Below are 13,434 nucleotides of genomic sequence, written 5' to 3'. Positions count from 1 at the left end.
TAAGATGATCATTCTAAAATTAGAATAATAATCTAAAATGAAATGATAATTGTAAAATTAGAAGAATAGTCTCTAGCAGTTCCACAATCACAGATAATGGCAGGAATTACTCCTGTGATTGCACCGGTCGTGTCCCGGCCCCTCAATGGGCACGGACCGGCTGTGACACCGGTGACAACTGTGGTGACAACTGTGGTGACAACTGTGCCACAGCCTGGGGTTCCCAAGGGTCACCCACCCACATCAATACTAATTTCTGTAATTTTAAGTCATTTTTGCCCCAAAATGCAGCTCGTGCTCTGCAGAGCCACACTTAACATCCCGCAGGGCTGTGGGTGTCCCTCCGGTGGGGTGACGGTGTCCCCATGGCACACAAAGCTCAGGAGAATCGGGGCGATTAAAGATTTCTCAGGCACAAGATGAACAGAAGGGGTGGGAGCTGGTTTGGACGCATTTTTAGTGACAGTTCATAGAATCACGGGATGGTTTGGGTTGAAGGGACCTCCCCAGCTCCCCCAGTGCCCCTCCTGCCATGAGCAGGGACATCTGCACCAGCTCAGGTTGCTCAGAGCCCCGTCCAGCCTGGCCTGGGATGTCTCCAGGGATGGTTCAGCCACCACCTCTCTGGCCAACCTGGGCCAGGCTCTCCCCACCCTCAGGGCAACAATTCCTTCCTCATGTCCAGCCTCAACCTCCCTCCTTTAGTTTAAAACCACCACCCCTTGTCCCATCGCAACAGGCCCCGCTCAAAAGCCCGTCCTGAAATGAGATACAAGTTTCTTTTGAGAATGATGTTTTGGTTCCGTTTTCTCTCCCCAAAGCCCCACGCAGCACTTGGGTCACACACACTCCTGCGCTGGCAGCACCAGAAAACAGCCCCAAAAACCCAACCCTGACTCGCTCACCGAGCGCCTTGGGGCTGCCCGTGGGATGAACCCGCAACCACAGCCCTTCTGCCCCGGCGAGACAGCACAGAGAGAGCTTGTTTGTGGGGACTCTTGTTCTCTTAATCTTCTACTCCACCTAAAAGGTATTTTTCCAAGTGAGTCACCTTCGCGCTGCGGCAATCAGGGCGAGATCTCTCCCTGTACAGCAGCAGGAACCATTTGAAACGTCCCTGGGTCAGCTCTGCAGACCCGTGTTCAGGCGAACAGCCACGCTTGGTTTCCTCCTTCTCAAGTTCTCTGTCGAGCAACATCTAAGGAATGATTCATCCCAAACTTCCTGTAGTTGCTTAAAAGTTACTGTTTTACAAACACTGTGTGAAAAGAACAGTCAGGTTATTTTGACATTCACAAAGTTTTAATGACGCTCAGTATTTCTGGAATAAAGGTTCCTCTGCCGCAGGAAAAGGTCCTTCAGCAGGCGTGCGTCAGGATTTACTTCTGCTGTGAACATCTGAGATTAATAAAGAGTTTCAGACTGATAATTTAAAAAATGTGCCGGAATGTTGTGCGAAACCTGTGAGCCGAGTCTGTTCTTCCAAAGCCCGTCAGGCTGCTCCTCCCACTGTGCGTCACATCTGGCTGTCACCCGAAACTCAACCTGGATCAGTTCTGCACTCAGGAGCTACAAAAGTTGTTTTCCCATTGAAACTACATCTAATTGGCACAGCGGTGTGTTTTTCTATAACCCGAAGTGATGCACGATGTGTAGTTTGCCCTTGGGCAGGCAATACCGCTTCAAAAGTACCAGTGTAGCACATTCCCTCCGCGCCATCGCGTGCTCCAGGGCACGAGACTTCTCAAGAGACTTTTGTTCCACGTCTCCAACCAAAATGATTCTATCACACCCCGGCCAGGGACCAGCTGATAAGACATGAAAAGAGGGTGTGGATACGCTCAATATTGCGGTATCTTCCCCAGGAAAAAGGCCGGGAGCTAATCCCTAAAATGCACTGGATGAAAAACTCATTTTCCAGAGAAAACACAATTCACGTGTACATAGAAAGGTTTCAAAATTTAATAATTCGACACACAGTGAACAATTCAGGAATCTTTAAAAGGTGAGAGTTAAGAAACGAAGTTGAGGTCATATATTTAGAAAAAAAAAGACATTTCTTGTATAACAAAGAGATAAAACCAAAACCATTTGCTCTGGTAAAAAACCAGCAGCGCTGGTCCCTGCTTGAAGTGAGAATGCGACAGCACAACTGTTTCAAAAGCACCACCTGGAATTACATGAGCAGTTTTGAATTGCACATGCTGTAATTTCTTCTCCCAGCAGCCGACCCCGTTGTTCTACAGTAAACAAGTCAGAAGAGTCCAGTCTGGTGATAGAGTCAGCGCGGTTGTTTGGTGCAGGCGGAGTTCAGAGCCTCGGGCAGGAGCGGGCAAAGCAGCTCGATGTATGCTCACCTTCCGAACCGCTTACGCCACGGAACAAAGAAAACTGTCACGATATTCTAAACAAAGTCAAGGTAATAGAAAAAAGAAAGCAAAATACATTCTAAGGAAGATTCATTCAAGCTAAGCAACACTTTTTATTCCAACCAAAGAGAGATTTGGGTGGTGGAGGAACAGAGCGAGGCCACAGTGTCCCTCAGCGCAAGACTGACATTTGCCGTTGGCAGCACGAGTGGGTAACACACGGAAAACGGTTTCAGGCTCCTCTGTGACCGGGAAGAGCTTTTGTGGCCGTGAACGGTCACCCGTGACTCGGCAGGTACCTGTCGAGGAACTGGGAGTAGCAGTCCAGGGAGCAGAAGTAGCAGATGACGGGCGCTTCCGTACCTCCCATGTTATCCACCAGGACCACGGTGTGCGCGACGTGGTGCAGATTCATGGTCACCGTGATCTGAATGAAGCTGCTCAGACAGGCGCTGCCACACTGGCACGTTTTAGCCACTTCCAGATCCTCGCAGAGGTGAGAAGGAAGGAGATGACAACCATAAGGGATTCTGTTGAACAAGAGGAGCGAGTGTGAATTCACTACAAAATTAACCGGTGTCGCTCAAACACAGTGATGTGCCATATGCACCAGCTGGAAGAAAAAGCTTTTCTGAGATCACAGGCAAGATAAACCTGAAATTTTGCCACTTGAAGTATCGGACTGGTTAGGAATTAAACGCCACTTTCTAAGACAGTCACTAAAAACATGCAGTGATTTTACTGACCCCTAAGTACCAAGGACCTGAACTCCAGAAGACACTGCAGCAAGAACCAGGTAGTTCACACAAATCGTGTCAGCCTGTATGACAGCGAATTAGAGAATTAAAAAGAAGATTAAGAATAATGAGACAACTGGGCACGTATCTGCTCATCCCTCACATTAGCCAGAAGATCACTGTATTTCATTCTGGCCTGACAGCGTCTACAATTTACTGCTTGCTCTCTAATGTGAAGAAGTGGTAGCGGTGTAAAAACACCGTATCCAGAGGAAGGAGATGCAGTGAGCCTTTTACAGTAACGCTACCTCGCAGGAAATAAATTAAGGTTCTCCCATCATGTCAATAATGACATTCAGTGACAAGAACAAGAATTGCTGCTGCTTAAATTCGCAGCGGAGCGGCATCATTTCCCTGGGGCGCTTAGTGGAGCTGAGTGCTCAGTGTGGGTATCAGCGGTGCCCGGTGCCGCTCAGCCGCACGGAACAGGTCTCACTGACTCACATCCTGACTACACCTACATATTCCCAATTCCTTCTCCACACCATCATCCACACAGCCGAGATTCCGGTGGGTTTTTGTTTCCACCACTTCGACATCCTTTTTTCCCCATCAGGACAAGCACAATCACAGCTCCGGTACCTGCCCAGAATGCCACTACGAACATTGATTTCCAAACATTTGCTTTCACATCTTCCCTCCTGTTTTCTTCCTTTCTCGAGGTTTTCACAGCCCGTCATCACTCCTTCCTCACTCTTTGTTAATTCTCACCTCCAGGATGTCAGACAGGATGTCTGTTGCCCACTTCTTAAACTTTTTCTTTTCAATTTAAGATAATCTGACTAATGCTGCCTCGTAATAATCACAGACCCGTGGGCACAGGGGCTGTTTCCATCGCCCCTTGTCTCAATGAGGCTCCTGGAGCACAAAAAGCCTCTTCTCTTCTGTCTGATGCCAATTTTTAAAGCCCACTACATGGGGCCAGGGGCTGGGTTAATCACCAGGTAATATAACTGAGCACCAAAATCTGACAGTGTCGAGGGATTATATTCCCTAGAAAAATAAGCATGCCTTAAGGTTTATATCAGAACCACTGCAATTTAGATAAAGCTGGGAAAGAAGGCACACGGAGTTTAATTACTCCAATAAATCAGCAAGGTCAGAAGTGGAGCAGATTTGAAGCAAAACATCGAGCTCAGCTCATTTCCAGGGTGTGTCCCGCATACCTGCAGACACCTTTAGCACCAACTTCTGAGCGATTAGCATGGATTTATGGGGCGCTCCCCACCCCCAAGGCAGGAATGGGCATAAAACGTCAATTAGGAACACTTCAAGTCCGTCTCTCACCCCCTTTCTGACTCTTTTCCATCTTCTTGCTCCCTTTCCACGCAGAAGTAGCAGCAACTGGTACCAGAAGGATCCCAGGCATGAGGAAAGGGGAGAAAACTGGTAACGAACAGCAGCCTGGCAAAGCTGATGATAATTTTAAATGATCGATTTAAAATGATCTCAGAACTGGGCTTCTCTGCGTAAGACAGAATGCTCTCACTCCAGCATCAAAGGAAACTGAGAGCTGAAGGAAAACCCAAGGTAGGGAGAAGCCTGGAGTGGGTAACACGAACCCCAGCGTGATATTCGCCCTCTGAGAAGCCACCTCGTGGTATTTTCTGACATTGCTGAGCTTGTGGAAGGTCCCGCCTAAAGCAGAGGCAGACAGATCGGTGTCTAACTAGGAGCTGGGTGGCAGCAGGAAACCTTTTGCCAACACACTAATCTCGCATGTGAAGAGGTACTGACAAGCTAACGCGTATTACACGCAGTTTAATGCACTTTAATGGGAGCAAAAGGCAAAGGGCAACCGCGTTTGAAAGCAATTTCCAAGCTAGAGCCCAACACAAAATATGATCCATGCCACAAAATCTACTGGAAACTCCTCAATACAAAGTGGTTGAGGGTAGGAGAACTGATTAACTTTTCCTACGGCTGGGCAAAAATATTCTGTTCTGGTGCCGCTGTTTTGTGCACAAACAACATTTTAATCTATAGCTTTGCCTAAACGCTTCCAAGTCACCAATTTCCTCCATTACCCTGTATAACAAAAGTATGATTTTAAAAATGGAATGTAAAGCAACTTTAACCTTACGACTTTTAATAGGTGAAGAGCAATTACCACTGACAGGAAGAAAACCAAACAGGTCAGGACAGTTTAGACTGGAGAGGTTTGAAATGGAGCAGGTGCAATGTGTGCCCATCGGGCTGCTCTTACCTGTAATTGATGGTGGCTCGTGCAGCACATTCTAACAAAGTCAATGGTATTTTCAGTTGTACGCTGGGAACAAGCGGGTTGGGCTGTTCAAAAGGATTCCCAAAGAGATCCAAGTTCTCCAGACAGAGTTTCCTAAAATCACTGGGCAGGAAAGGAAGTTTGTTTCGAGCTGCTGAGAGAAAGCGCAGATGATCTAACTGGCCAATCTTGAATGGCAACCTAATCAGCTCATTGTCATCGAGCTTTAAATTAACGAGTTGTCGCAGCTGGCAAAACTGAATTGGAAGCGCTTTGATTTTGTTTTGACTGAGGTCCAAGAACTGAAGAGATTCCTGAAGGGTGGAGCTGCACAGAGCCCCACTGAACGACTCCAGGTGATTGTCGTGCAAAATCAGCTCCTGAAGACAAGTCAGGTCACCAATAGTGGCCGGCAGCTGCTTAATATGATTATGACTTAGGTCGAGTTTTCGGAGTTTCTTCAAACAAAGCACCCGCGTGTCGATCCGAGCGAGTTTGCAGTACGAGGCTTGGAGGTGCTCGAGGGAGTACGGAAAGTTTTTGGTGAGAGGATAGTCCCTTCTTGAAGTTATGATCATTTTGGTCTTGGGTTTCTCAACTTCCGAGGTCTTTGCTGGTACCAGAGCTGAGAGCGGGAGGGCTCCAATGTCGGTCCCCTGGTGAGCCAGTCTCACAGCTGAAAGGAAAGTCTTTAAATTGCTGGCATTTGCCTACAGGAAAACACAAACGTAGAATTAAAAGTACATTACTCTTGTGCTCATTGGTACTGACACTTTTGGAAGTATTTTGTAGGTGTATCAGGAGATGCAACTCAGCAGGGCAATGAAACAGGAAAGAACTTATTTACAGTACTGAAGAGCAAACGGCGTGCGATGTGAATGAGAAGTTAGGAGTGCTCTAAACAATCCAGATCAAACAAACTGCATCGCTTTGCTCAGAAAAGGAACAAAGCGCTGAATTCACAGCTGAGAATGAAGCACAGAAAAAAAAAAAAGCCTGATGCACTGTGATCACCTGCAATGTGATAAAGGGAGAGTTTATAAAAACACACACGGGCAAATCGGGGATCTGAAACTTGAGGCAATTGTTTCTGAAAGCTGCAAGGAAGAAAAAGGATGGAAGCTGAGGTTAAATTCAACAGAAAGGTAGGTGGAAAGCTTCAAGGCAGGTTAAGTGAGTGCTTCTGCTCACACGCAGCATTTTGGTCGTGCCAACATCAAACAGGAGGATAATTATTTGCAATCCTGCAAACAACTAATTTTGCGTTAGGTGGGATACAATATAATGGCAATAAGGACAAAGAGTCAGATGAATCGACTGTCAGATGACTTGTATTTTAAATAAAGGTCGGGAAAGCTGCGATACCGTTGTTGTACTGATATAATTAAGTTTTATGAATACCAGGGTGACCAACTGTTTCTCTTCTAAACAGAGCAATGACCTTGGAGACTTCTGGATGCTGATGTCATATCAATAAAGGTCAAACATATCTGACTGCATCAGGAACCTGAAATGATCGTTCTCCTTAAGCATCCCATGCACATCTTTCAGCTCCTGATGTGATGTCCCATAACTGCAGGCAGATTTCTCATGTTTGCGAGGGTAATAAATAGCTAATTAAATTTGGAAGCAAGAAGAAAAAGTCCTCCAGATCTGTGAGGACCAAGTAAAATACATAACTCTGCATTAGAATTGAGTTACAGGCAATATTTCTTTGATCTCAAAGCATGAGATACCTGATTCTTGTAGCAAAAAAAATAAGTTGAGGGGCTGTTCACGTGACTTCAAAATGAAAATACTTTGTATTCTGGATCCTTCCTCCACAATCCCTTAGTAAAAGCAATATAGTATCTGTAAACCCTATTGTTGAGAAACCTTGAGTGTGTTGTGAAAAATACTAAGACACATCTAAGAAAAAAACAGCAAAGAATTAGTTGGAACAGTTCAGGACATAATTTTCTGCCCCAAGACTGAACTCTCAACCACAGAAAAAATGTTGGGAAAACAGGTTAATCTGCATTAATGCCTTATAAATTCCGTGTTTCAGAACTAAATGAGCGATGACAAGGCAATCAGGGTTCACACGGATTTCAGACCTTGTGTGCAATGCAGCAGGCACGGGCTTGTTGCAGGAAAACAAAAGCCCACAGTGACTTTATTATTTTTGCTGCAGGGCTGAATGCTCCAGACTGATGTTTCTCAACTTAATTTCTGATGTGGCCGAACGCAGCAAGTCACAGCGCCCGGCACAGCACACAGAGCACGCAATTGCTACATTCATACCTGGGATTTTCTCTTCTACAAAGCTTTTGTCTGTCCTTGAGAGTTAAGAAACCTTTCTGTAATGAAATTATGAAAGACGAGCAGAAGCACTATGGAAAAAATATCAATAAGCTCAAATTGGGTTTCCAGATTTGAAGCATTTAAGAGGAATATTTATTATCACTGGCTTTGGAAGAATTTAGTGGATTTGTTCCTGGAGCCTTATGTTAAAAATAGGGAGTGAGGATCAACTCCGGTTGTTATTTTAATTCCTATTTCATTAGATTCGGTTGAGACTTTCTCTTCCGACTAACAACATTGTAGACTATCATCTCATACAGAAAACAAGCTGTAGTTTTTAACTAAATTACCACCCACACAATGTCTGTCACACAGTTTCCTCACAGGTCCTATCAAGGGTCTAAATTACATCTCGTAGCACCAAGACACAGACCTTTCCTCTCTAATTCCATACTACTTGTAGATCCTCTTACAACAGGTCTGCTGTTGTGCCTTTGTTCCAAGACAAACTATGTGACTCCTCATACTTCTGCAGAAATGCTCAGAGTAAAGGATGTGCATATTTTGGATCTAAGGCAACACGTGAGTTTTCCTTTTTACAAGATACAGAGCACATTTACTTCCAACAAGAAGCAAGATACAGAGCACATTTGCTTCCCCCGCCCCCCCCCCCCCCCCCAGTAAGTGCTTTTTCTTTCTTGCTGGGTCACATTTGTTTTCTTTTCATTAAGCCACTGTTCTGAGCACAGATTAATTGCCCTTGTTTCTCAATTCCTCTTCTACAAGGCTACAAAAGATTAATTGAACAGGCACAGAAAAAAAAGCGATCTACAAATTGAACGCTGATGTGTGATGTTTTTTGGTGAGTTTAGCATTATTAAAAACACTTCAGAGGTTCCAAATATCATATGAATTCTAAATAAATACACTGGCGAGTCCTACCACCAGCTACGCACCGAGATGGTGCCGGTGCCGCTGCCCCATACTGTGTGTTTCCAGCTTTGAAATCCACAGTGAGCACGCAGCCTGTCCACTGAGACATTAATATCTTCTAGTTTTTTATTAGAAAGACTATAAGCAATGACCTGTTTACACAGGAAGGTGTCCAGGCGGGTTGGAATGTCTGCACAGAAGGAGACTCCACAACCTCCCTGGGCAGCCTGGGCCAGGCTCTGCCACCCTCACTGAGAAGTTTCTTCTCATATTTAAGTGGAACCTCCTGCGTTCCAGTTTGTATCTATAACTCACGGCCGAAGAGCAAGATGTTGCATCAGAGAAATGAAAAAAAAGTCATTGCTTTCTCAATAAAAGATTACGAACAACGGAAAAAATGGATTTTTACCCTCCTCTGGGAGTTGAAGGGAGACTCAGAGCTCAGCCAAGCTCACAAAAACAAGTGGGTTTCCCTGTTTTGCTGAGGACACACAGAGCCAAGCTCCTTCACGCTGCCTCCCGTGTCAAAGCTCCACCAGGTCAAACGAGGCTTAAGCCCAGACTTAGAGCGCGGATTAGCCGGACAGACCCCGAGCAGCCAGGCTGGGGACCCGCTGGCCACGGTGTCCCCTCCCTCACGTCCCCGGACCCACCTTGCTGAGGCAGACATCCACGGCGGGCTCCCGCAGCCGCACGGTGGCCTTGCCCTCCTCCACGAACCGCGTGAAGAACCGCTCGATGTTCTCCTGCACCTACGAGACACGGCGGCTGCTCAGCACCCGCGGCGGGACGAGGGGACCCGGCTCCCCCAACCCCCCGCGGGGAGTCCCCACCTTGTACCGAGCGCCGCTCCGGTCCCGCGCCGTGCACACCATGAGGTAAACGCCGCCGCCCCGCGCCCGCCCGGGCGGGCGGCCGAGCGACAGGAGGGCCCGGGTGCCGCGGCCGCGGCCCCGCAGCCCGCAGGTGGGCAGGAGCCGGCTGATCACCTCCACCTCGCACTGCAGCCGCATCGCCGAGCCGCCCGCCCCGCCGAACCGCGGCCCCGCTCCCGGGCGGCACCGCCCCGGGGCCTCCCGGCACCGCCCCCGGGGCTTCCCGCGCTGCCCGCGCACAGGCGCCCGATGCGATGCCTGGCTGGCAGGATCCCGCCCGCCGGCCTGCGCTGACGGGGAGCGGGTGCGGGGCCGCCACGGGGAAGCGATCGCAGGGCGGGAAGGGAAGGGAGGGCGGCGGTACCGGCAGCCGCGGGCAGCCCGAGAGACCGACCCGCAGCGCCACCGCCCCCTGGAGGAGGTGGCTGCGCTCGGCGACACTCGGCCCCACTCGGCAACACTCGGCCCCTGCTCGGCTCCGCTCGGCCCCTACTCGGCTCCGCTCGGCTCCTACTCGGCAACACTCGGCCCCGCTCGGCCGCTACTCGGCCCCGCTCGGCCGCTACTCGGCCCCGCTCGGCCCCCACTCGGCAACACTCGGCCCCGCTCGGCCCCCACTCGGCAACACTCGGCCCCGCTCGGCTCCCACTCGGCAACACTCGGCCCCGCTCGGCTCCCACTCGGCAACACTCGGCCCCGCTCGGCCTCCACTCGGCAACACTCGGCCCCGCTCGGCTCCCACTCGGCAACACTCGGCCCCGCTCGGCTCCCACTCGGCCTCCGCTCGGCCCCCGCTCGGCAACACTCGGCCCCGCTCGGCTGCAAGGCTCGAAGGCGGCGGTGGGTGTGAACACAGTAACAACATCAGAAACAGAGGTCACGGGCGTTGAGAAACAAATTTTGGGTAAAAAGCCACGCGTGTTCATTGTGACCGTGCAGTTGCTATTTGCTTGATACAGATACCGGAGTCACCCTTTGCCGTCCGCCTACTCTGATGACAATGGGTCACACTTTGTAACTGACAAGAGAATGCAGGGCCTTATGGAAAACTTGGTACCAAAATAACAGGGAGAAATTCAATAGAGAAAGAAAAAAAATAAAGCATTCATAATATAAAAGTGGGTTGGTAGAGGTAGAGCAGGTTGGGAATCTCTATTTGACAGCAACATTTCGGTATCTCTGAAGAGTCTTTGTAAGAGTGGATGGAGTAGAAATTGGAATAAAACCATTGACGGGTTTTCAGCGCATTAACCAGAATTAGGAGAAAAACAAACAACAGTATTGGGTTTCCACGTTTATTTTTTTTAGTCCAGGGCTTAGACTTTATAATACACTCTAATTTTTAAAACTTCCCGTCGCGCCCCCCGCCCCGACTTGGAGCATGCGCACACAGCACGGGTGCCAGCGGCCGCCAGCAGGGGGCGGTGCGCGCAGGGTCCCAGTTGCCTTTAGCGAGGGGTTGTTAGGGCGTGGTGCCGCCCGGGTCCATCAGGGGGCGGTGCGCGCAGGGTCCGCGGTGCCGTTTGCGCGGTGCCGCCCGGGTCCAGCAGGGGGCGGTGCGCGCAGGGTCCGCGGTGCCGTTTGCGCGGGGCAGTCAGGAGGCGGTGCCGCCCGGGTCCATCAGGGGGTGGTGCGCGCAGAGTCCGCGGTGCCGTTTGCGAGGCGTTTCCACCGTCCGCCAGCAGGAGGCGGTAGTGCGCTGGGGTGTTCGGGGGTCTCAGGAGGCAAAAGGCGAACGCGGGAGCTGCCGGAGGCGCCAAAAAGAGCCCGCGTCTCTCTGTGTTGCCCAGGCTACGCTGCAGTGGCTATTCACAGGCGCGATCCCGCTACTGACCGGCACGGGAGCTTTGACCTGCTCCGTCTCCGACCTGGGCCGGTTCACCCCTCCTTAGTCAACCTGGTGTCCCCCGGCTCCCCGGGACTCACCATATTGATGCCGGCCTTAGCGCGGACGCCCGCTCGGCATAGCGCACGGCAGCCCAGAACTCCTGGGCTCAAGCGATCCGGCGGGCTCAGCCTCCCGAGTAGCTGGGACTACAGGCACGCGCCACCGCGCCCGGCGCTCCAACCCGCGGCCCCGCCGCCCCTAGTGCCGCCTCCCCCGCTGACGTCACCGCGCAGGGCGGGGGAGCGCGGCCGCTGCGCGCAGGCGCGGCGCGGGGCAGGCCGGGAGGCGCCGCGGGGTTGATTAGCGCAGGCGCCGGCCGCCATCTTTCCTCTGTGAGCGGAACGAGTGAGGAGCAGCATGGGACACCAGCAGCTCTACTGGAGCCACCCCAGGAAGTTCGGCCAGGGCTCCCGCTCCTGGTCGGTGCACGGCCCCCGGGCCGCCCGGGTGGCTGTTGAGCTCTATGGGCCGCCCCGCTCTGTCTCTCCCCACCCCCGCACCCCGCCATTTCCCGCCCTGACCAGCCTCGCTCTTCTCCCCTCACAGCCGCGTGTGCTCCAACCGCCACGGCCTCATCCGCAAATACGGGCTGAACATGTGCCGGCAGTGCTTCCGCCAGTACGCTAAAGACATCGGCTTCATTAAGGTGAGCGCTGGGGGGCCGAGACACTATCATGGGATCAGTTTTGGGCCTCTCACGCCAAGAAAGCCCTTGAGCTGCTGGAGCGAGTGGAGAGAAGGGAACGGAGCTGGTGAGAGGCTGGAGCACAAGTGTGATGGAGCGGCTGAGGGACCTGGGGGGTTCATCTGGAGAACAGGAGCTGAGGGGAGACCTTCTGATCTCTGAACTGCCTGAAAGGAGCTTGGAGCCAGGGCGGTCGGGCTCTGCTCCCCAGGAACAAGCACCAGGAGCAGAGGAAACGGCCTCAAGTTGCACCAGGAGAGGTTGAGGTTGGATCTGGGGAACAATTTCTTCCCCAAAGGGCTGTGGGGCATTGGAACAGGCTGCCCAGGGCAGTGCTGGAGTCACCATCCCTGGAGGGGTTGAGCAAACATACAAATGAGTTTGTTAGGGGCATGGGGCAGTGCCGGAGGTGGGTTGTGTTTGGACTCAAAATGTCTTTTCCAACCAAAACTAGTGTATGATTCTATTCTAAATACCAGCACTGGGACTCTGGGCGGGATGGTGGTGCTGTTTCCTGTTGACTCTTCTCTCCTTTCTCACTCTCTTGCAGCTGGACTGAGCACTGGGAGGATGAGGCTGTTCACCAGAAGCTCCTGGGGCTTTTCTGAGCCTCCATGACACATCTGCAGCCTCTTGGCACAGCCCTACTTAATAAATAGTCTCCCTGCCCAACTGATGTGTGCACATTTGCTCTTGCTGATTTAAAAACTTCTGATGTTACTTGTCTGTGGCACAGATGTGGGTGTCAGACTTTGTGTTCCAGCCTTCCTTAGGAGGTCTAGTGCTTCAGGGGATGGGAAGCTGTGGGGAACACTGCAATTAATCCCAAAATTTGACAGGGTGAGGGCATCTGGAGCCCATGGCAGCCTTTGGACAGGGCAGGTGTTTGCTGGGCCGGAGCTGTGTGTGATGTGCTGGATAGTGTGAACTTTCTCCTTTGTGAGTAGAAATGAATTAATCTGGTGTTTTATGAGATTTCCAGCTGCTTACAGGTGCTGGTTTAGTGGGACTGAAGAGAGTTGGGCAGGAGAAACACCAAGTGTGCCAAATACCTGCAGCTGGGTCTTCGAGTTTATTCTACAGGGTTTAAAAGTGTTGGGGTGCTGGCCAGGCTGGTTTTGGAGCATCTCTGCTGAAATTATAATGCCCTGGATGAGATTGTTGACCTTGTGAGTGTTTTGTTCATGTCTGAAGTGGCAGGTGGGCTGATCCTTTCCAGCTGAGTGCTCTGTGCCTAGTTTGGGAATCCCTAATACACTTTTCTCTTCATCTCGCTGGTTATTAAATAAGATGGGGTAGTAAGGAGGGGATGGGGTGATAAAGCTTTTCTCCTGAGGTGAGAATTGTCCCCTCAGAGAAGGGAATGGGGCTGCAGCACAA

The 13,434-nt window shown here is 50.9% G+C and overlaps 2 protein-coding genes across 2 annotated transcripts; one reads left to right on the top strand and one right to left on the bottom strand.

Moving 5' to 3' along the window:
• Positions 1-1,942: 1,942 nt before the first annotated feature.
• Positions 1,943-9,851, bottom strand: LRR1 (leucine rich repeat protein 1). The gene is made up of 4 exons (XM_080345080.1): positions 9,440-9,851; positions 9,260-9,358; positions 5,373-6,100; positions 1,943-2,899 (listed from the first exon to the last, which is right to left on the bottom strand). Exons 1-4 carry the CDS (start codon positions 9,617-9,619, stop codon positions 2,647-2,649), a joined length of 1,260 nt encoding a protein of 419 aa, XP_080201206.1. The 5' UTR covers positions 9,620-9,851; the 3' UTR covers positions 1,943-2,646.
• Positions 9,852-11,649: 1,798 nt separating this feature from the next.
• RPS29 (ribosomal protein S29) lies at positions 11,650-12,726 on the top strand. Its single transcript, XM_080346015.1, has 3 exons — positions 11,650-11,788; positions 11,916-12,015; positions 12,605-12,726. The coding sequence occupies exons 1-3, from the start codon at positions 11,727-11,729 to the stop codon at positions 12,611-12,613; spliced, it is 171 nt and encodes a 56-aa protein (XP_080202141.1). The 5' UTR covers positions 11,650-11,726; the 3' UTR covers positions 12,614-12,726.
• The last annotated feature ends 708 nt before the right edge of the window (positions 12,727-13,434 follow it).

The sequence above is a fragment of the Nesoenas mayeri genome (genome assembly GCF_963082525.1).
Source record: "Nesoenas mayeri genome assembly, chromosome: 5".
NCBI classification, from domain to species: Eukaryota; Metazoa; Chordata; class Aves; order Columbiformes; family Columbidae; genus Nesoenas; species Nesoenas mayeri.
The sequence above is the reverse complement of the archived record's forward strand: the minus strand, read 5'-3'. Positions and strand labels throughout refer to the sequence as shown.